Here is a 24,479-nt window from a genome sequence, read left to right on the forward strand (position 1 = left end):
TTTCCAGATAGGCAATGCTTTTGGAGTGAATAAGTGCTCACCCCCAGGTCTAATTTTAAATATTCCTCCTTAGGAAGTCTGGTCTGGTCAACCTGCCCTCACAATGTAACGCCTGGTATATCAGAAGTTTGTAAAGATCTGTCTTTATGGTTTTCGCTCACATAGCGACCAGGAGGGGCGTGAGGTCTCAGGTACATGCGAAAAAGAGGCAGAACAACTCACGACGTCAAGAGTGTCTTGCCAGTTGTTGCCACCTCGTTGTAGATTGCAATCCAATCACTACAGCCGATGAGTAGCCATTCTACCTGCAGTCTGATCAGGAGCCCAGGCGGACCCTGCAGGTGCCAGAAACAACTCTTGGAGTCTGACTCAGGCCCTTTGAGTACGATGCTTCGGTCAGCACTGACATAGCTGTAACTGTGACAATCTAAAGGAAACAAAACAAACAAGAAAAACATCAGGCCTCGACGATTTGATTTATTATTGTCATGCACTGAGATACAGTGAAAAGTATCGTTTATGTGTGCTATCCAGGCAAATCATTCCTCCCATAAGTACACCAGGGTAATAGGTTAGAATGCAGAATGCAGTGTTACAGCTACAGAGAAGGTGCAGAGAAAGATTAACTCTAGTCTATGAATGCTTTGTTCAAAAGTCTGATAACAGTGGGGAAGAAAATGATCATGAATCTGTTGGTAACAAAAACAGAAGTTGCTGGAAAAGCTCAACAGGTCTGGCAGCATCTGTGAAGAGAAAATCAGGGTTAGCGTTTCAGGTCCGGTGACCCTTCCTCAGAACTGAGTTAACGTTAACTCTGATTTTTTCCTTCACAGATGCTGCCAGGCCTGCTGAGCTTTTCCAGCAACTTCTGTTTTTGTTCCAGATTTACAGCATCCGCAGTTCTTTTGGTTTTGAATCTGTTGGTACGTGTTTTCAAACTCTTGTACGGAAGAGGGAGGAAGAGGGTATAACCGGGGTGGGAGGGGTCTTTGATGATGTCGGCTGCTTTCCCAAGGCAGTGGGAAGTGTAGACGGAGTTAACAGATGGAAGGCTGGTTTGCGCGATGGACTGCGCTGTGTTCACAACTCTCTGTAGTTTCTTGTGGTCTTGGGCAGAGCAGTTGCCAAAACACAGTGTGATGCATCCAGAAAGAATGTTTCTATGGTGCATGTATGAAAATTGGTAAGTTATTGTGGACATGCCGAATTTCCTTTACAGGGAGCTTAAAGCATCAATCTCCCTATAGGGGAAATTCAGGAAAAAAAATAACACAAGTTCGACTTGGAGATGAATCCGTTCTGAACAAGGGCCATACTGGACTCAGTATGTTAACTCAGTTTCTGTCTCCACTGATGCTACCAGACCTGCTGAGTTTCTCCAACACCTTCTGACTTTGCATCAAATCGTCAGGATCTTTCTTTTTTTCTATTCACTCATGGGACGTGGATGTTGATGGCTGTGCAGTGTTCTGTTGCCTACTCCCTATGAACTGCTGCAGGCATGGTGGGCTGAATGGCCTCCCTCTGCCTTGTAACAATTCTGTGATTATTTTACACCTCAGATACCGACTTGGTTTAAATTCACATCCGCAAGGCATGTCACCTCCAACAGTGACATTGAAGTAGACATTAGAGAGTCGTAGGATTATCATCACATTATCATAGAATCCCTACAGTGTGGAAACAGGCCATTTGGCCCAACAAGTCCACACTGGCTCTTCGAAGAGCATCCCATCCAGCCACACGTCCCAACCCTATCCCTGTAACCCTGCATTTCCCATTGTTAATCCACCTAACCTATATAATCATTGGACGCTATGAGGCTATTTAGCATGGCCAATCCACTTAACCCACACATCTTTGGACTGTAGGAGGAAACCGGAGCACCCGGAGGAAACCCACGTAGACACCAGGAGAATGTGCAAACTCCACACAGACAGTCGCCCGAGGATGGAATCGAACCCAGGTCCCTGGCCCAGTGAGGATTACAGTGCTAATCACTGAGCCACTGTACCACCCTTCATTGAGTCATACAACACGGCAACAGATCCTTTGGTCCGACCAATCCATGCTGACCATGTTCCCAAACTAAACTTATCCCATCGGCCTGTGCTTGGCCCTTATCCCTCCAAACCTTCCCTATTTATGAACTTATCCAAATGTCTTTTAAATGTTGTAACTGTACCCACATCCACCACTTCCTCTGGCAGTTCCTTGCACACACTAACCTTTCTTTGTGTAAAAAAGTTGCCTCATGTCCTTTTTAAATCTTTCTCCTCTCACCTTAAAAATATGCCCCTTAGTTTTGAACTCAACCCCCACATTAGGGAAAAGTCCTTTGCTATTCACCCTATCTATGCCCCTCATGATTTTACAAACCTCAGTAAGGTCACCTTCAACCTCCTACGCTCTAGTGAAAAAGTCCCAGCCTCTCCTTATGACTCAAAGCCTCCAGTCCTGGCAATATCCTGGTAAATCTTTTCTGAACCCTCTCCAATTTAGCAATATCCTTCCTATAGCAGGGTGACCAGAACTGGACACAGTACTCCAGAAGAGGCCTCACCAACATCCAGTACAACCTCAACATGACGTCCCAACTCCTCCACTCAAAGGTCTGAGCAATGAAGGCAAGCGTGCTAAATGCCTTCTTATCCGCCCTATCTACATGTGATGCAAATTTCAAAGAATTAGTTAGTGTTCAAGCCCAGGTGTGGGACGTAATGCTCACAAGATGAGAATGGTGCCCCTGGCTACTGAAGTTGAGCCACCATCCAGGGTGTGGCTCAGTCACACAGAGAGGGTACATGAGGCCAGTGGCTGGAACCACAGCTCAGCTTGAAGTACCAGAGAGAGATGAACAAGTTGTAGAATCATACAGCACAGAAAAAGGCCCTTTGGTCCATCGAGTCTGCATCAGTCCAAAACAACCACTTAACTATTCTAATCCCATTATCCAGCACTTGGATGCTTTGGGATCGCAATTGTACATCTAAATCTACATCTTTCAGGCTGTTATCAGGCTGTTGAATGGACTCTAGCCTTAAATAATGTAACCTGTATGCCTCGAAGTCTTTTTGATCTGCATATCCTTTGCTTGCTGTGATCTGCCTGTACCGTTTTTCACTGTATTTCAGTACATGTGACAATAACATCAATCAATCAAGTACTTCTTCAGTGTTAGGAGGGTTTCTGCCCCTACATCCCTTATTGACAGTGAGTTCCAGTGTCCCACCAGCCTCTGGACGAAGAAAAAGGTCCTCACGTCCCCCTAAGCCTCCTGACCCTGACGTTAAAATCTATGCTCTCTGGTCAGTGATCCCTCCAATGAGAGGGAAAGGTTACTTCCTGTTTACCCTACCTATACGCCTCATAATTTTATACATCTCATTCACGTCCCTCCTCAGTCTCCTCTGCTTCAAGGAAACCAACCCCAGTCCGTCCAATCTCTCTTCATAACTGAAACTCTCCAGCCCAGGCAACATCCTGGTAAATCTCCTCTGTACCCTATCCAGGGCTATCACCTCCCTCCTATAATGTGGATTCCAGATTGCACACAATAGTCTAGCTGCGATCGAACCAACTTTATACACATTTCCAGAATAACCTCCCTGATCTTAAACTCTGTCTGTCAGCTGATAAAGCCGAGTATCCCATATGCCTTTGTCAAGTTGTAAACAGTGTCTCTGAAGCTGAACTGTTGTGTTGTAGCCCAGTCCAACATCGAGCTCCATTACCTGTTGCTGCTGCCAATATTTTCAAATCATTTTTTGACATCTCTGTAAAATGAAGAAAAAGACAGAGATAATTAAAGTCAGTGTTTTTTCATATAGTGGAGGCAACAGAGGATAATTCTTGCTGCCAGACAGAAAATCGTGAGTGACTACTCATATCAGCCTTAGAAGAGACATCTAAAAAGCAACAACAACTTGCATTTATGTAGCGTTTTTAACATGTTGCTGAATGTGAGAAATATTGGTGAAGATTTTCATCTTACATTAATGAAAGTGTAATGGAAATGTCTCAGCCAATCAGAGTCAAGTTGCTAACCAATCAGCATCCTTTTCTCCTGTAGTACAAATTGTTGTGATCATTTGAAATTTGGCATTCTTGCATTGGTCCTGTTGAGTGCAAGATGAAAAGCTTCGAGATTCAAGTTCTGTGCTACCAAACCTTTAACATCATGACAGATACCTTGAGAAAGATAATTGAAAATAAATTAACGCTGAGCTACAGAAGGTGATGTCAGGGCAGATGATTAAAATCTTGGTCAAGGACATAAGTTTAAATGAACAACTTAAGGGATGTGTGAGATTTGAGAAACAGAGAGGTATAGGGCGGACCCACGTACTTTAATTCATGGCTGGACCATTTAGATGGATGACATATGATCACGGGCCAGAGAAAGTTGACCCAAAAAGCAATAATTTCAGATTTTTAAAATTCATTTACACAATGAGGGTGTCACAGCTGGCTGGCATTTATTGCCCATTCCAGAGGGCAGTTAAGAGTCAACCACATTGCTGTAGGTCTGGAGTCACATGTAGGCCAGACCAGGGAAGGATAGCAGATTCCTTCCTTAAAGGACATTAGTGAACCAGATGGTTTTTCTGACAATTGATTCATGGTCATCATTAGACTCTTAATTCCAGATTTTTTTTTATTGAATTCAAATTCCACTGTCATGTTGAGGATGTACAGGACGTTGGTGAGGCCTCTTCTGGAATACTGTGTCCAGTTCTGCTCTCCCTGCTACAGGAAGTGTATTATTAAACCAGAGAGGGTTCATAAGAGATTTACCAGGATGTTGCCGGTAATGGAAGGTTTGAGTTATAAGGAGAGGCTGGATAGGCTGGGACTTTTTTCACTGGAGCATAGGAATTTGAAAGGCGATCTTGTAGAGGTTTATAAAATCACGGGGGTATAGATAAGGTAAATGGCCGCTGTCTTTTCCCTAGGGTGGCAGATTTCAAGACCAGAGGGCATATTTTCAAGGCGAGAGCAGAAAGAATTAAAAAAGACATGAGGGGTGAATCTTTTACACAGAGAGTGGTTTGTGTGTGGAATGAACCACCTGAGGAAATGGTAGATGTGGGCACAGTTACAATGTTTAAAAGACATTTGGATAAGCACATGAATAGGAAAGGTTTGGAGGGAAATGGGCCAGGCGCAGGCCGGTGGAACTAGTTTAGTTTGGCATTATGGTCGGCATGGACTGGTTGGACAGAAGGGTCTGTTTCTGTGCTGTATGACTCTATGACTCTGTGATTATATTAATGACAATCAGGCCAGGCAACTGGCCACTTAGAATGGTACCCTAATCCTTCTTCCTATATTGGTCTAAGGGCTTTTTTAGTAGTTGGCACTGAAGGATGAGCCAAAACTATAGTTTCAGCCTAACCTTAAGCAAGAGAATGCGGTTTGTTACTTCTCAGCAACTATATACAAGTTACTTTAACTAAAGGGGGTGAAGGAGCACACGGAATTGAGTGTATATGTGGGCAGATCATTGAAGGTGGCAAGACAGGCGGACAGAGCAGTAAATAAAGCAGACAATGTCCTCAGTTTTATCAATAGGGGCATAGAGTACAAGAACAGGCAGGTGATGTTGAATTTGTATAAGACACTTGTTAGACTTCAGCTGGAGTATTGTGTACAGCTGTGGGCACCATGTTATTCAAGGATGTGAACACATTGGAGAGAGAGTGCAGAAATGATTTCCAAGAATGCTTCCAGAAATGAGAAACTTTGGTTTTGGGGATAGATTGAAGACGTTGAGGCTGTTCTCCTTGGAGGGAAGAAGGATGAGAGGAGATCTGATTGTGGTTTTCAAAATTGTGAGCGGCCTGGACAGTGTAGAAAGGGTGTTTTCGCTCGCAAATGAAACAAGAATGAGAGGGCACAGGTTTAAAGTGATGTGTGAATGAAGCACAGGTGATGTGAGAAAAAAAGCTTTCTCACACAAGTGGGTGTTTCGGTTCTGAAATGCATTGCCTGGAAATGTGGCGGAGGCAGGATCAATTGAGGCATTCAGTAGTGAATTGGATGATTATTTGCATAGAAATGATGTGCAGGCATGTGGGGAAAAGGCAGGAGATTGACACTAGGGGATAGAATCAGTGTAAGTGTGATGGATTGAGTGGCCTCTTCTGCACTATAATAGTTCTGTGATTAACTCTTAGACATATTAACTGTTACTAAGAAGAGGCAAGTCAGACACATCAGTGTCCATGAGGCGACTGGGCTAGACCCCAACCACTATCTGTCCAAATTCAAACTGCACATTGCTTTGTGCGCTGGCTACGGTGTCTGTCAGAGAGAGAGAAGCATCAGTTTAATTCAGATCAACACTTACACATCCATTACCTCACATGACATGAATGTCATCAGAGATCTTTCTAAACTGTACAGAATATACTGAATCCCTTCAGCACAGAAAGAGGCCATTTGACCCATAGAGTCTGCACTAACCCTCCAAACAGCATCCCACCCAATCCCCATTTTCTAGCCTACCCATCCCTGTTAGCTGCCACCTTGGGATAAGATGAGGATATGGGTCTGGAAAGCACCCTTCATGTTTTGTTGCATGTTTCTGGATTTTTCCTGGACAATTTCCCATGGCCAATCCACCCTAACCTGCACATCTTTGGACTGTGGGAGAAAACTGGAGCATCCGGGGGAAACCCGCACAGACACAGGGAGAAGGTGCAAACTCCAGACAGACAGGTCCCTGGTGCTGAGAGGCAGCAGTGCTAACCACTGAGCCATGGTGCCACATTGTGGGACAATGGCAAGGACATGACAATAGAATAGAGCTGGGCTGTGCCTCAAAAATGCTAAGTTAGGGAGACATTCCAAAGTTTGGCTTGACCTGCCTCAGGAGAGCTATAAACAAAATGTGCTCTTTGTGTCTGGAGGTTTTGAATCATGTTCCAATCAATAGACGATGGTAAAGATGCATCAAGGAAAGCAGATTTAATGGGCTGAATTCCATTTGTCCCATTGCATGCCCCATGTTTTTAGGAGGCACTCTCTGGGCTGGTAAAACATTATTGTCAAAGAAACACAAGCAAAGGTATAGACTCAGGCATCTATTTCCTCAGATTGTGGAGGGGAAGGGAAAAATGGACATTTGAAAAATGAGGGAAAGGGTGAAAGGAATATGTCTTAGCCAGTGAGGGGGAAAAGGGAATGGGATGAAATCTCCCAGCCTCTTTGAGTCTGAACTGCCATTCAGTTTGATCACGGGTGGCCTGTGTCTTAATCGTTATCTGCTGCCTTGTCTTTCTAACCCTTCCTAATTAATACCCCTGATTTACAGGCAGGTAACAGAAACCACGTTTTGGAACGGAAACCACGTGGGATTACTGACTGGTTATGGAGGTAGCCATTGTCTGGATCTGATAGTCAGTCGATTCAGTCAGAAAATGTTTGTTGAGGGTTGACTTCACCAAATCCGTGGTCAGGTTTTCCTGCTGTTTCTTCGTAACGCGGAAGTCCATCCAGAAGTAAGACAACAGGCTGCCTTTACTGTTAGGGCAGAAATTCCTCTTGTGAGAGGCTTTATAACGTGGCATGAGCAACATTAAATAGTTCAAACGTTCATTTCTAATCCCGTGGACCCCTTGCTGTGGCTGAAATCCCATCGGGCCATGAACTTTAAGGAAGAAATAGGCTTGTATTGATTCAACACCAATGACAACATGTTGGATTTATATAGCACCTTTAACATCCCAAGACGTACGACAGGAGCATCAGCAGACCACACCTGATATTGAGCCACATGGGGTGACATTAGGACAAGTGGCCAATAGTTCAAACATTTAAGTGATGGGCAGAAGGAGCATCTCAAAAGGGGAAAAGGAGCTACAAAGGACTAGGAAGGGAATTTCAGAGCTGAGGTAGATGAAGACAAGGCCACCTCAGGAATGATAGAATCTCCACAGTGCAGATAGAGGCCATTTAGCCTGCACTGAACCTCTGAAGAGCATCCCACTCAGACCCACCCCTTAATTAACATAATTTACCCATCTAACCTGCACACTACGGGGCAATTTAGCACGGTCAATCCAACTAACCTCCACATCTTTGAACTGTGGGAGGAAACCCACGCTAACACAAGGAGAATGTGCAAATTCCACACAGACAGTTGTCCAAGGCTGGGATCAAACCTGGGTCCTTAGCACTGTGAGGCAGCAGTGCTAAACTTTGTGCCAGCCTATAGCTTCTGATTAAGGCAGGGTTATGGGGAGAAGGCATGAGATTGGCACGAAGCAGACATGATGGGCTGAATGGACTCCTTCTGCATCATAACAATTCCTTGATTCTGAACACAATGGCTCAGAATGGTATTTTACTTGGCCAACGAGTAACTTGTTACAACTTTTGACTCCAGCAGGATTTCAACAGAAATTGCATTTTTGCCATTGAATATCTTGTCGTTCTACCCGTTATCTGTTGAAATACCCACCTCTAAGAAGATAGTTTAGATATTTAATGCGCCTTACAAATTTCTTTATTTGTTCATGGCATTTGGTAATTGCTCCAACATTTGTTGCTCACCCCTTAAACTTGCTCAGAATACTTCAGGGGGGCAGTTAAGAGTCAACCCTATTGCTGTGGGTCTGGAGTCACGTGTAAGCCAGCTGGGGTAAGAGCACCAGATATTCTTCACCATTAGAGAACCAGAGGGTTTTTATGACAACTGTCTATCATGATCATCACTTCCTGAGGCTAGCTTTCGAATTCCAGATTTGTTCCTGAATTGAAATAATAGCAGTCACTTTGGTGGGATATCAGAAACGCATTTAGGCAGCCATTGTCTAAAAAATAGATAACAAAGAACGTAGGCTTGATTGATTAAATCAGAAGGTTATAGTCAACAGGTTTGTTTGAAATCACAAGCTTTTGGAGCATGTAAACCTGTTGGACTATAACCTGGTGTTGTGTGACTCCTGACCTTGTCCCATCCAACACCGACACTTCCACATCGGGATTGATCGAGGTTGGGAAACACACCAATAAGTCAGAAATATACCATGTGTCTCTGGAGTTATGGGTTTCCAACTCTGGTTACCGACCACACTCATTGGTGCGAGCCCAATTGTATTATGGCTTTGGTAGTTGAAGGCTCGAAGCTTACACATTTATCAAACAGTTTCCTTACCCAAAAGTGAAGACCTTTGACTTGTTGTAGTACGACTTGATGTCTGAAGAGGTGAAAGCTTCTTTGACCTAAGAGAGAAACATTTGCACCAAATTTAGCCAATCATTCTTGTTATTGTCGGTCATGTAGAGATAGGGTTTAATGAATATGTAGCTGTGCCTCGAGATGGGTTGTGTTATAACTGTGGTCTCGATGAGCCTCAGGAAGTTGAGGTGATGAAGGTGAAACATGTACAACACAGAGTAAGGAGCTCTGTGGCTTTACCATCATATACAGTCTGTTACGAAAAGCTGTGTAAAAGTACAGCTAGACCCTGGGTGGCACATTGGCTCAGTGGTTAGCACTGCTGCCTCACAGCTTCAGGGACCGTGTCCAATTCCACCCTCCACAACCTGTGTGGAGTTTGCACATTCTCCCTGTGTCTGTGTGGGTTTCCTCCGGGTGCTCCAGTTTCCTCCCACAATCCAAAGACGTGCAGGTTAGGGTGGATTGGCCGTGCTAAATTGCCCATAGTGTTCAGGAAAGTGCAGGCTAAATGGGTTAGCCATGGGAAATCCAGCGTTATAGGGTAGAGGGTGGGATGCTCTTTGGAGGGTTGGTGTGGACTCGATGCTTTTCACTGCTGGGATTCTGTGAGATAGTAGGAACTGCCGATGCTGAAGTCTGAGATAACAAGGTGTGGAGCTGGAGGAACAAAGATTCTATGATCTTGGGTTGTGAACAGAGTCTGTTGAGTTGTACGCACCTCAGAACGCAATCCAGGATGATGGAAAGCAGCTGCTTGTAAGTGCAGTTGGTTCTGATATAATGGGATAGTTTTGATCTTGTGTTTAATAAAATCGCACAATAGCCACGCCATTTAAACAAATGGGGCCAGAATCGTATTATAGTCAATACAGGTAAGGAAAGTTCATGTTCTACAAATAGTGTTATTGTCAATACAGGTAAGGAAAGTTCACATTCTGCAAATAGTGTTATAGCCAATACAGGTAAGGAAAGTTCATGTTCTACAAATAGTGGTCTATTTGCAAACATGCATTATATCAGAACCAACTGTACAGGAAATGTTTACACGTTGGGTTTTAAAAAATTGCACCCCTGTATGGGATTGTGTTTGTAAGTACGAGCATTTCAAAGCTGGACTTCTGCAAATCAGGGACCCCTCCATCCTCCCCCCACCCCCCAACCCCCAACGCCCCACCTCTGTAACTGAAAAATCTGGCCCTAACATGTACAAACATCTGAAGAACCCATGTCAGAACAGCTTGATTCCAGTGTTAGGATGGTCAGTCTTGGTGTGACCAAGAGTTTCCAACTGAGGTGCTGAACTCCTGGAAGACTCTGGGATAATATTCTGTAGCATGGACCAAATCACAGTGGCCAATGCGGTGAAAAATAGGGCAGAAATGAAGGAAAGAAGAAGCAATTTGAAAACAGCGATGGATTTCTGCTGTATGTCACACTGGAACATGGGGGGTACTGCTGCCGTTTCACAGGGGAGGGAATACCGCCCTGAAATCCCAGGAAATGACATAAATGCCAAAAACACATAACATGACTAAACCTTAGTTTATCCTTTGAAATTTATTTGTGGGGCATGGCCATTACTGGCTAGGCCAGCATTTTTTTTTCCTTTATTCATTCACGGGATGCGGGCATCATTGTTTACCAATCTCTAATTGCCCAGAGGGCAGTTAAGAGTCTTGCTGTGGGTCTGGAGTCACATGTAGGGATAGCAGTTTCCTTCTCTGAAGAACATTAGTGAACCGGGTGGGTTTTTCCCCAACAATGGATTCACAGTCATCATTAGGCTCTTAATTCCAGATATTTATTGAATTCAAATTCCACCATCTGCCATGGCAGGATTTGAACCCAGGTTCCCAGGACATTATCTGGGTCTCTGGATTAACAGTCCAGCGATAATACTACTAGGCCATCAACTCCCCATTGACTTGATTTATGGTCGATAGAGCAGTTAAGATTTAACCACAGCACATTTAGGAGTCACACCTAGGCCAGAGGAAGGACATTAACAAACTAGATGGCTTACATGGTTACCACGAGTTTTGTTATTTATTCCAGATTTTGACTGAATTCAGACTTCACCATAGCAGGATTTGAACTCATATGATTAGCCTCAGACACTGGATTACTACCCTAATGACTATAGCACTAAGCCAGCACATCCCCTATGCCTATTAATACCACACACTCACTTTCCTACTCTACACCCCTCCTAATTGTTGATAATCCACCCAACGATTCAATTTAACAAATTTTATGTAACAGCAAAGTTACATTATCTTGTAAAACTTAAAACCGGTGAATTTTGTCTCTTGTTTAAAAAAAAACCAATCAATCCAACACAATTTTATAAGCTCACCTGTTCACCAATTTCCTTCATCTCTGTTTCGAACGTATCAGTTGCTTTGTCTGCGTAATTGCTGTTAAAATCTTTATTCGTTATACACAGGCCACCCACAAAGTTTAGCGGATATTTCGGGTGGTTGACTTTAGGTTGTTCAACTGAGAAGGTGGAAGAGAAAGTTTTTGTTAGAATGCTATTGGATGTAAATGGTTGATTGATGACTGACATGGGCACCATGTCACTGACTTCAATTCAGTTCAGGATCCCCTTTGATGCCACACTTGGTCAAACGCTGGTTGGATACTGAAGGCAGTTGTAGAGTCATAGAGTCATACAGCATGGAAACAGACCCTTTGTTCCAACCAGTCCATGCTGACCATACTCCCAAACTAAACTAGTCCCACCTGCCTGTGCTTGGCCCATATCCCTCCAAACATTTCTTATTCATCTACTTATCCAAATGTCTTTTAAACATTGTAACTGTACCTGCATCCACCACTTCTTCTGGTAGTTCATTCCATACCAGAACCACTCTCTGTGTAAAAAAGTTGCCCTTCATCTCCTTTTTAAATTTTTCTCCTCTCACTTTAAAATAACCCCTAGTTTTGAACAGCCCCACTCTAGGTAGAAGATCCTTGTCATTCACCCTATCCAAGCCTCTCATAATTTTATAAATCTCAGTAAGGTCACCCCTCAACCTCCTACACTCTAGTGAAGAAAGTCCCAGTCTATTTATATAACTCAAATCTACCTCTAAACTGTCATCAGATCAGGAACTGAGTGACACTAGTAGATGAGCAGGTTACTGTTGTGTGAGTGCCAGTTAATAGCACTCGCCATTACATCTTCCATCATTTTACTGACGATTGAGAAAAGACTGACCAGCCTGCAATTGGATTTTTCCTGCTCTTTTACAGTCAGGAAATGCCTGGAGTCAATTTTTCACATTGATGAATACCAGTGTTGTAGCTAGACTGGAGGATTGGCACATTATTCCAGCTTTCACTGTCAGAAATGTGCATGGCAGGGACAGAATAGGCAAAAGGTTATGTTAATTTTGTGTCGAGCCTTGCTTCGGTGTTACATCAAATCTAGTGTCCATTTTATAAAAATATTTAGGTACGCCAGAGAAATTGGAAATACTATCTATGAGGATGAAATGTGAAAGCAGAGTTTATCACTATCAGGAAAGACTGAACAGGCTGGGACTTCATTCTCCGATGAATGGGAAACTGAGCGTCTCTGCATTATACAGTCATAGAGTCATACAGCACAGAAATAGACCCTTCCGTCCAACCAGTCCATGCCGACCATAATCCCAAACTAAACTGTCCACCTGCCTGCGCTTGGCCCATATCCCTACAAACATTTCTTATTCATGTAATTATCCAAATGTCTTTTAAATGTTGTAACTGTACCCACATTCACCACTTCCTCTGGCAGCTCGTTTCATACACTTTCAGTGTAAAAAAATTGCCCCCATGTCCTTTTTAAATCTTTTTCCTTTCACCTTAAAAATATGTCCCCTAGTTTTGAAATCACCCACCCTAGGGGTAAGACACCTGGCATTCACCTTATCTATGCACCTCATGATTTTATGAACCTCTATACAACCTCCTACACTCTAGTGAAAAAAGTCCCAGCCTATCCAACCTCTCCTTATAACTCAAAACCTCCATTCCCTGCAACATCCTGGTAAATCTCTTCTGAACCATCTCAAGCTTAATAACATCCTTCCCATAACTCAATCAGTTCTTGATTTAAAGGGGAATCAAGAGTTATGAGGAAAAAAAGTAGAGTTGAGACTAAGGTCAGGTCAATCATGACCTTATTGAATGATCGAGCGGCTCGGATGTAACAGTTTGACTAGGGGAGTGGTTAGTTCTGGAATACTGTCCTAGACCAAATTTAATACATTGCATGCCTGAAATACAAGTCTGTCAAAGTAGCACTGTAAAATGACAACAGGGAAATATCTGCTGGGAGACACGATGAATAAGTACAAAATTATGAGGGGAGTTATTACAGAGTTGTGAAAAATGTTTGTTGTAGTAGGAGATCTTTAAATCAGAGAATGTGATTTTAATCTCCAATTGCACTTTGTTATCTGAAAACAACAAATGCTGGAGATCACAGCAGATCAGTCAGCATCCACAGGGACAGAACGTTAGCTCTCTCTCTCTCCATGCCTGCTGCCTGACCCACTGTGGTCTCCAACATTTATTATTTTCAGTACAGATTCCAGCATCTGCAGTAATTTGCCATTTTTTTATCCTTCTCCAATGTTTCCTAACTAATAAATTAAAATAAAAAATACCCTTTATTTTTAATGCTCCCGTTTTTTTGACTCCTGACTATTGGTTGCTGGAGTATCCCTGGAAATTAATCTGTTAAACCTGGAGATGTTCCCAGAAGGTTGACAAATTTAACCGTGGTCTAATATCAATCACCGGCTTCAGGGAGAAGAGAGGGATAAGTAACAGGGAATGTCTTTGCAGAGGGGCGATGCTGGTGTGGCGGAATATCGCTGGGCTGGTGCTCAGAGAACATAAGCTCAAAGCCCACCACTCAGCTTAAACTCAATTTTTAAAACAAATCTGTAAAGTTAGTCTCTTGTAAAAAAACCAACTGCTTTTAGGGAAGGAAATCTACCGTCCTTACTGGGTCTGGCCCACATGTGACTCCAGACCCACAGTGATGTTGCTGACTCTTAACTGCCCTCTGAAATGACCAAGAAAACCTCTCAGGTCAAGGGCAATTAGGATGGATAACAAATGTGGGGGCTTTGCCGACAACAGTCACATCACATGAAAGAATAAAGAGGCAGAATTTCTTGAATAGCCCAGAGAACAGTCCTTCAGGATATAATTGGTTATCCACTTAAGTTCTGCTAAACTTTTAGGCTGTTTCCTTTTAATACAATTATCCCTATTCACACTTTTGATTCTCCCTCACACCATTCCCCTTCCCCACCGTCGTTTGCCAAAAAAAAGCCTCTATTCAATAGCTCCGCCAAATCTTCACATTTAGTGAGAATTAGTCCATTGGGCCCATCACATCAATGCTAGTATTTATCTTTCAAATGAGCATTCTCCCTGGCCTCTTCACTGAACCTCACCAATACAGCCTTCTACACCTTTCTCTTGTATCTGCTTATCTCGCTTCTCCTTCAATCCCACATCACTCAACTCAACCTATTCTTAATTTACAGGGGATCTGGGGTTGGGGGGGAGGTTGTGGGGGCAGACAGGAACGTGAAGTTGAGTCCAAGATCAGATCAATCATGACCTTATTGAGCAGTGGAGTAGACTTGAAGGGCTGAATGGACTTCTCTTTCCCTTGTATCTGTTGGTCTTATTAAGTATTTTCTGTGGTAGCGAGTTCCAGAAATGTCTCCTGAATTTGTCTTTGGATTTATTAGCAAACTATTGCACTGTAGTGCTGCTCTGTAGAAACTTTTCCATATTTAGTGTAGCAAGCCATAGAGTCATACAGCATGGAAACAGATCCTTCGGTCCAACTTGTCCATGCTGACCAGACATCCCAATCTAACCTAGTCCCATTTGGCCCATATTCCTCTAAACTCTTCTTATTCACTTACCCATCCAGATCCCTTTTAAATGTTGTAATTGTACCAGCCTCCACCACTTCCTCTGGCAGCTCATTCTATACCCTTTCATAATCGTTCAAACATCAAAACAGGTCACCCCTTCAATGGAGAATAAAGTCCCTGCTTGTTCAGTCATTCCTGATGATGATAACCTCTCTCTTCTCATCTCATTCTTAGAAATGGCTTCGCCAATTTCTCTGGTGTACCTAATCCTTTTATAATATGGACACAAGGATCGTTTGTAATGCTGGAAGCAGGCTCTAACCAAGGCTCAATACAAGATTGACATCACTTCTCTCCTATTCTGTCTGTGCCATGCACAATCCTGCCAATGTAAACAGCAACAACTCCTTCAGGATTGACCGGGAAACTGCAGCGATTAAAGTTTAATGTCCAGGGCATTGCTATATGTAAAAATTTGGAGGAAACTCTCCCGGAATATTAAACAAAGTCTTGTAGCTTTCTCGTTTCCATTCATTTATTAATAATGTAAGATCGTAGAACAGTTAAGGCACAAAGGAAGGCCGCTCAGCCAGTCATGTCAATACTAGTTTTCTGAGACCCTGTCCTGTGTTAGGAGTGCTGAATCCAGCGCGGCATTGGGTGACGTGGTGGCTCAGTGGTTCGCATTGCTGTCTCACAGCGCCAGGGACCTGGGTTCGATTCCAGCCTCAGGCAACTGTCTGTGTGCAGTTAGCACATTCTGTCTGTGTGGGTTTCTGCCAGGTGCTCCGGTTTTCTCCCAGAATCCAAAGATGTGTAGGTTAGGTGGCCTGGCCATGCTAAATCGCCCTGTAGCGTTGAGGGTTGTGCAAGCTAGGTGGCTTAGCCATGGTAAGATACAGGGATAGGGCAGAGGATGGAATGCAATTAGGAGGCCATTGAGCCCACACTGACCCTCCAAAGAGCATCCCACCCAGAACCACCACCCCTTATCCTTTGTAACCCTGCATTCCTCTTGGCTAAACCACCTACTACAAATTCCTGGATACTATGAGCAATTTCCCATGGCCAAACCACCCTAACCTGCACATGTTTGGACTGTGGGAGGAAACTGGAGCACCCGGAGGAAACCCACACAGACACAGGGAGAATGTGCAAACTCCACACAGACAGTCGCCTGAGGGTGGAATCGAATACGGGTCCCTGGTGCTGTGAGGCAGCAAGGCTAACCACTGTGCCACCCAGAACTCCTACCTCTGAGGTAGGGACTCTACTACTGCACCACAACAGCACCCCCCTTCCTTCCTCTGGAGGCATTAGTAAACCAGGTGGGGTTTTAATTGCAAAGTGTTTCAATTGCAGGTTTTAACTAATCAAATTTGAATTTCAGCAGTGGGATTTGAATCCATGGCCCAGACCATGAGGCAGGCCTTGTGGGCTACCCACTAAGTAACACAATCACGGGGCTTGAGTTATTAACATTGTTAACCTGGTATAGCCACCATTTGTGATATGAAGGTACTGTGGCCACTGTGAATTCTCAGAATTGTCAACCCTGGCTGATGCAATCTCAGAAATTCCACCACCTGTCCTCTTAACCAACATTCCCTCTAAACTGCATGGCATGGGCAGCCTCTGCATGCTTCCGTGTATTCCCATTGGCGTCGGCATGGCGATCGTGGCATTGACCTCCAGTTCCGGAAGCTGTTGCCAAGCAAGAGAGAAAACTCGAAGCAAGGCCGCTCTTGCCTCCAGTAGGCTGCATATGGTCAAACAGCCTTTTCCCGGTTATTTCAATGAGTGAAGGTGCTTGAAGTAAACGAGAAAATAATCCTTTTTTTTGTTTATAAATGTTGCTATGATTTTTTTTCCTGGATAGGGCGTGGGGCAGGGACTCTGGAGAATAACCTTTCACCTACGGAGGCTCTGGATCAATCCCAGAAGGACGTCAGCCCCATGAGGCTCAGCAGTGCTCTCCCCCATCACCGAGTGTCCCATGGGCAACAAGAGAATGAGATGAATCACCAACAAGGGACCCGTTGTTATTTTGGTGCCAAGAGGTTGTCAAATCTCTCTTGCTTATTGGTTACCACGGCCAACAACCCTGAACAGGCCTTTCTGGTTTAGTTTAGCAGAAAGTGACTGATGCCCAGTGCCTCACACCTGCTCTCTACATCCCAGTGGGATCCCTTTGCTTGTTTATCCCACAACATGGCATGACAAACAAAAGCTATGTCCACTGGTGTTAAAAACAAGCCGCACATCGTAAGCATCTCTGGAATCTGTCGTGGGTGACCAAGGAAATATTTATTCAGTTATGACGTGAAATAAAACTTATGTGGTAATGTATGAGCTTTTATATATTCCCATTTTGTGATATCGCCTGATTTTGTCTCTCACTAAAGCTATTGTCAGCCCCCAGTCAACTAAATGTGAAAATTCTCAGCCTTGTTTTCAAATCCCTCCATGACCTCCCCCCTCCCCCATCTCTGCAATCACCTCCTCTGTAACTTTCTGAGATTATTGCTGGGTCAAAATCCTGGAATTCCCTCCCTCAGGGCATTGTGGGTCAATTTACAGCGGGTGGACTCCAGCAGTTCAAGAAGGCAGCTCACCACCACCTTCTCAAGGGGCAACTGGGGACGGGCAATAAATGGGATAGGCTCAGCCAGTGATACGCATGTCCCATGAATGAATAAGAAATAAAGATACCAGAGCTTCCCCTGTTTTGGATCACCCAGCTTCCTTGACCTTTCATCAAATAAAAGGAGTTAGACAGGGTGGACGCAGAAACATAGTCCCTCTGGCTTTAGACACTAAAACCAGTGGACACAGTCTCAGAATAAAAGGTAAGCCATTTAGGACTGAGGTATGGAGGAATATCTTCTTTGGTGGACCTTTGGAATTCTCCATCCCAGATGTTTGTGGAAGCTCTCACATTAAGTAAGTTCAAGAAAGGAACTGATAGCTATATCATTGCTAATGCCATCAAAGTGAATGGAGGTAGTGCAGGCATATGACATTGAACTGTATGAACAGCTATGATCTAGATTGTAAAGCAGGCTTGAGGGGCTGAATGGCCGACTCTTGCTCCAACACTGCAATGTCCCACCATGGACGGTCGTATTTTCAGATGCTGAGACCCAAAGATTTGGCATTCTCCTCTCTAAAACTCTCCTTTTCCTCCTTCGAGATACACCTGTGAATGTTTTGACCATCTGGCTGAATATCTCTGTGGGGTGAAGTTTGCAAGGGCACCTGGGTTTGATACCAACCTTAGGGTGCTCCGATTTCCTCCCGCAGTCCAAAGATGTGCGGGTTAGGTGGGTTAGCCTTGGGAGATGTGGGGTTACAGGGATAGGGTAGAGGGTGCCTGAAAAGTTGGGGGTGAAGGCTTTTCACTGACGTTATACCCGACTGCCCCATTATTGAGTGACAATACCTTAACAAGGGGAGAGAGCGAGACTTCGGCTCATCAGGGACAGGAAATCCCACCCTCAAGAACTCCTGGACCATTGGATTAGCCAGTGGCACAGTATGGAATCCCTACAGTGTGGAAGGAGGCGATTCAACCCAAGTCTGCAGCATCCCACCCAACCCCAGATCCCTACCCTATCCCTGTAACCTCACATTTCCTATGGCTAACCCACCCTAACCTGTACATCTTTGGACTGTGGGGGGAAATCAGAACACCCGGAGGAAACCCACAGAGACAGTCACCCAAGGCTGGAATCAAACCCAGGTCCCATACACTGTGAGGCAGCAGTGCTAACCACTGAGCCACCATGCTGCCCAACTGTCCCTATCTAATGTCAGAGTGGTCATCCTTTGAGACTAATGGTGACTTTATTTAATGACCAAGAGCGTTCCGAGATCCTCCAAAGAGCATCTTACCCAGATCTCACCCTAGCCTTATTTCTTGTAATCCTGCATTTCCCAAGAGCTAACCACCTAGCCTGCACATCCCTGACACTATCGGCAATTTTCCACAGCCAATCCACCCTAACCTGCACATCTTTGGACTGTGGGAGGAAACCCACGCAGACACGGGGAGAATGTGCAAACTCCACACAGACAGTCGCCTGAGGGTGGAATCGAACCATGGTCCCTGGCGCTGTGAGGCAGCAGTGCTAACCACTGAGCCGCCGTGCCACCCAGAAGGGGGATATCACCCAGACTTAAAGTAAGGGCTCCTTGGCGAGGGGTGAGAGGAGGGTGAGTGTTGTGGTTTGAGCAGTTGAGCACAGGGTAATTCCAAAATGAGATACTCCTTCAATCTTCCTGCCTTTCTGCCTGAGCCTAACTTCATTGAATTTCCTAGACACATATTTTACTGTAGCATTGACAGAAATAGGACATTGACTGGCAACGTAAAGACCTTGATAAGACAAAGGATGATCAAGGTGGCCAATAAACTTATCCCAACCCTCCAGGCTGTGGGCAGGAATGTGGCAGTCTGGTCACTGGCGTCATTCACTATACAGCCCTTCCCTGTAATTTCAAATATGACAATAGTGTGGCGGGGTGGGGGGGGGGGGGTGGGGGGAGCGGAAGTGCATACATTTACCCTCATATCCTGGCATGGTGCCACATTTTTATTATGGTGCAGAAAGAGGTCATTCAGCCCATCATGCCCGCACTGGCTTGTGGAGTATTCTAATTCGGTGCCACTCTCCTGCCCTTTTCCTATGTACCTGCTCATTGCTTCCAGCCAAATTATCATCCAATGCCCCCTTGAATGCCTCCTACTGAATTTGCCTCCTGTACATTTCCAGGCAGTGCAATCTAGACCCAAACCACTCAGAGTCATAGAGTTGTACAGCAAGGAAACTGATCCTTCGGTCCAAATCATCGATTCCAACCAGATATCCTAAATTAATCCAGTCCCATTTGCCAGCATTTGGCCCATATCCCTCTAAACCCTTCCTATTCATGTACCCATCCAGATGCCTTTTAAATGTTGTAATGGTACCAGCCTCCACCACTTCCTCTGGCAGCTCATTCTATACATGCACCGCCCTCTGTGTAAAAAAGTTGCCCCTTAGGTCCCTTTTAAATCTATCACCTCTCATCTTAAATCTATGCCCTCAGGTTTTGGGCTCCCGTACACTGGGAAAAAGACCTTCTGTTTACCCTATCCATGCCCCTCATGATTTTATAAACCTCTATAAGGTCACCCCTCATCCTCCGATGCTCCAGGGAAAATTGCCCCAGCCTATTCAGCCTCTTGCTATGGCTCAAACCCTCCAACTCCGGCAATGTCCTTGTAAATCTTCTCTGCACCCTTTCAAGTTTCACAATATCTTTCTTATAGCAGGGTGACCAGAATTGAATGCAGTATTCCAAAAGTGGCCTCACCAATGTTCTCTACTCGCTGTGTGAAAAGAAGTAATTTTCTCACCTTGCAGGTATTTCTTTTATAAAGCACCTTACAACTCTGCCATCTGGTTTTCAATCCAAGTTTCTCCCGTCCACTCTACCAAGACCCCTCATGATTTTGAGAACCTCTGTCAGATCTCCTCTTGGCATTCTCCTTTTCCAGGCGAACTGTCCCAACTTCTTCAATCTATCCTTATAATTGAAGTTTCCTGAAACTATTCTTTGTAAATCTCTTCTGAACTCTCTCCAAAACATTCAAAGTCTTCCTATAGTTTGATGCCCAGAGCTGTACACAAGACTACAGCTGAGGTCTAACCAGTATCTTATATAAGTTTCACTTAGCCTCCCTGTTCTTGTACTCATTGCCTCTACTTATGAAGCCCGCAATACTGTATACTTTATTTATATAAAATAAAATACTTTTCTGATGAAAAGTCACCAGACTTTAAACATTGACTCTTCTTACACAGATACTACTAGACCTGCTGAGTTTCTCTAGCAAGTTCTGTTTCTGTATGAAAACTGAAAGAACTGCGGATGCTGCTGTAAAACGAGAAGTTGCTGGAAAAGCTCAGCAAGTCTGGCAGCATCTGTGAAGAAAAAATCAGAGTTAACATTTCGGGTCCAATGACCCTTCCTCAGAACGTCACTGGACCCGAAACGTTAACTCTGATTTTTTTCTTCGCAGATGCTGCCAGACCTGCTGAGCTTTTCCAGCAACTTCTCGTTTCTGTATGCCTTAGTTACAGCTCTTTCTACCTATGCTACATCTTTTATCGAATAGTGTTCATATAGACCTGAGTCACTGTGCTCCTGCACAAACTTTAGAATAGTAGCCTTTGTTTTACCTTTGTTTTACACTGTCTCTGTGTTCTTTGTATTGAAGTGCATCATCTCATATTTCTCTGCATTGAATGCCATCTGCTACCAATCTGCCGACTCCACCAACTTGTCAATGTCCTTGTGAATTTCTACACAGTCCTCCTTACAGTTTGCAACTCTCCCAAGTTTTGCGTCATCCACAAACTGTGAAATTGTCCTGTACACCGTTGATATGTACCAGGAAAAGTAAGGGTCCCAGTACTGGCCCCTGGGAACTCCATTACAAACAATCCTCCAGCCTGAAAAATACTGATTAACCATCACTTTCTGCATCCTATCTTCAGCCAATTTTGTCTCCACTTTTCCTTTTATTTCATGACCTATAACCTTCCACACAAGTCTGTGTGTGGCACTGAATCAAAGGCCTTTTGTAGGTATATATACGTTATATCAACAGCATTGACCACATCAACACTCTATGCTACCTCTTCAGAAAACCTCCAGGAAGTTACTTAGATATGATTTTCCCTTAGTAAATCTATTCTGATTCACCAGAATCAATCTATATTTCCCATGTAAGTATTCATTCTATCCAAATAACCCATTCCATAGCTTTCCTGTACAGAGTCTTGGGGGTATTTTATTGAGTTAAAGGTGCTTATTAAATGCAACTTCTTGTTGTGACACGGTGAAGGAAAACAGCTGGCCCTCGCAACATCAAGTGGAAAGAAAGAAATAACTTGCATTTATATACTGACTTTCACATCTTCAAGTCATTTCAAAGTGCATTACAACCCATGCAGTGCATTTGGAGTGCAATGGAATATGGGAAATATGGCAGGCAATCCGCGCACAGCAAACTGTCACAAACAGCAATGAGATGATGCTCAGATAGGAATGTAGGGACAGGAGGAGGCCACTCAGCCCATTGAGCCTGTTCAATTAGACCATGTCTGGTCATCTACCTCAATGCCAATTCTTCCATATCCCTCGATATCTTTAAAATCCAGCTATTTAATCTGATCTCTGTCTTGCACATTGTCAATGGTGACTCTCCAGAACTTTTTGGAGTAGAAAATTCCAATGATTCACACTCTCTGAGTGAAGAAATATCTCCTCATCTCACACGTAAATGGCTTGCCCCTTATTCTGAGGCAGTGTCCCCTGATTCTAGGCTCACCAGGCAGAGGAAACATTCTTCCTCCATCTGTCCTGCCATTCCCTGTAAGAATTCTGGAAGCTTTAATGAGAGAAACTCTCATTCTCAAAACTGTAGACCAATGCTTCCCACTGTGAACCCATCTCGAGGCTGGCAAATCATTGTGATCCCCTCATCCAGAACTGTCAAAAAGGGTCCTTTTGTTTTATGCATTCACAGGACAAGCTGGGCCATGCTCATTTATTTCTCATGCCGAATTGCCCAAGGGGCAGCTGACATTCAACCACATTGCTGTGGGTTTGGAGTCACATGTAGGACAGACAAGGTAAGGATGGCAGATTTCCTTCCCTAAAGGACATTAGTGAACCAGATGGGATTTTCCTGACAAGCAACAATGGTTTCATTGACTTTATTTCTAATTTCATTTCAATCAGACTTTTAATTCCAGAATGTTATCAAATTTGAATTCCACCACCTGCTGAAGCAGGATTCGAACCCAGCGTCTCTAGGACATTAGCTGAGTTTCTGGATTAATGGTCCAGCGATAATACCACTGGGCCATTAGCTCCCCTAAACTTTTGTAACTTTGTCAAAGTTCTGTGCCTTCCATTGCTGCCTCAGAGCTCAGGACCTCAATCTTTCACCTAGAAACTCTGCCTGGTGTCCCAACCCGCTCTTTGTAAAGTCCTGCCCTAAAGAATACAGGGTAAGATTCTTCAATCACTCCTCATACAACAACTCAGGGGTTAGACTGGTGAGCTTCCATTACACTCCCTGCATACCTTGTACATTCTTCCTCAGATGAGGAGACCATAACTGTATATAGTGCCCTGGCTGTAGTTTCACTAAAGCTCTAACTATTGTGGGGAGGTTGGTTGTGACATTATTGGCCAGGTCTGCTTGCCCTTCTTCGAAAAAGCGCCATGGAATCGAGTGCACCTGAAATGTGTTAATTTGCCAACGTTCACTGTTCAGGGACAGGGAAACCTCCAGTGTGTGTCAGCCCTTCCTCCCTGAGTGTACCATCTCCAGTGTGAGAAGTTGCCCAGTGTCTATCCCCCATTGTAGGAGTACATCACCTACCTCCAACCTGGGTACGCTTCAGCATATGTACACACTCCATTGTGTATACTTCCCCTGTGAGGGTATGACCCAATGTGTACACAATCCTCAGTGTGGTTATGTGGGTACTCTCATTCTTCTAAACCCCAGTGAGTAGAGTCCCAACCTGTTTAGCCTTTGCTCATAAGGCAGTCCCTCCATACCAGGGATCATTCGAGTGAATTTTCTTGAACCGCCTCCAATGAAATAATTTATTTCTTTAAATAAGGCAACCAGAACTGATCACAATACTCCAGATGTGGTGTCACCAGCATCTTGTACAGTTGCAGTAAGACTTCCCTACTCTTACACTCCGACCTCCTTGAAATAAGGGCCAACATTCCATTACCCTTCCTGATTCCCTGCTGCCCCTGTGTGCTAGCTTTCTGTGTTTCATGTACAAGTCCCTCCAAGTCCCTTTGTGCTGCAGCTTTCTTCAGTTTTTTCTCCATTGAAATGATATTCTGTTCTTTTGTTCTCCCGTTCAAAATGAACAACTTGACATTTTCCCAAATTATACTCCATTTACCAACATTTTGCCCACTTAATTAACTTATCAATATCTCTCTGTAAACTGCTTATACCTTTTTTGCAACTACCAGTGGATACAGATCCCCATGACCGGGGACTCACCCCAGTCTGAGTGTTTTCCATCGTGTGTTCATTCCCACTGGTATGGGTACACACCCCAGTGTGTGTGTAAACCCTCACTGCGGGTGTGTCTTGGTTAGTGTAAAGTTTTCAATTAGAGTATGTCCTGGTGTTTGTATACCTTGTGATATACTTCACCTAGTGTGGGTACATCCTCCAGTGTGGGCACACTGCCCCAGTGTGCATAAGTACCCCAGTGTGGTTACGCTGGCCCTGTGTGCATACGTGCCCCAGTGTGGGTACACTGCCCCAGTGTGCATACGTGCCCCAGTGTGGGTACGCT

The 24,479-nt window shown here is 44.2% G+C and overlaps 1 protein-coding gene across 1 annotated transcript in view; it reads right to left on the bottom strand.

Annotated features, from left to right (window-relative positions):
- The window catches only part of LOC125487130 (transmembrane protease serine 6-like), a 58,938-nt gene that overhangs the window by 24,630 nt on the left and 9,829 nt on the right, over positions 1–24,479 (bottom strand). Inside the window, exons 3-7 of the mRNA XM_048617346.1 lie at positions 11,547–11,689; positions 9,164–9,231; positions 7,370–7,527; positions 3,735–3,776; positions 223–427 (exon numbers count right to left, since the gene is read on the bottom strand). Coding sequence (XP_048473303.1) covers positions 223–427; positions 3,735–3,776; positions 7,370–7,527; positions 9,164–9,231; positions 11,547–11,689 — 616 coding nt within the window. The remainder of the gene's footprint in view (positions 1–222; positions 428–3,734; positions 3,777–7,369; positions 7,528–9,163; positions 9,232–11,546; positions 11,690–24,479) is intronic.

The sequence above is a fragment of the Rhincodon typus genome, chromosome 37 (assembly GCF_021869965.1).
Source record: "Rhincodon typus isolate 14 chromosome 37, sRhiTyp1.1, whole genome shotgun sequence".
Lineage (NCBI taxonomy): Eukaryota > Metazoa > Chordata > Chondrichthyes > Orectolobiformes > Rhincodontidae > Rhincodon > Rhincodon typus.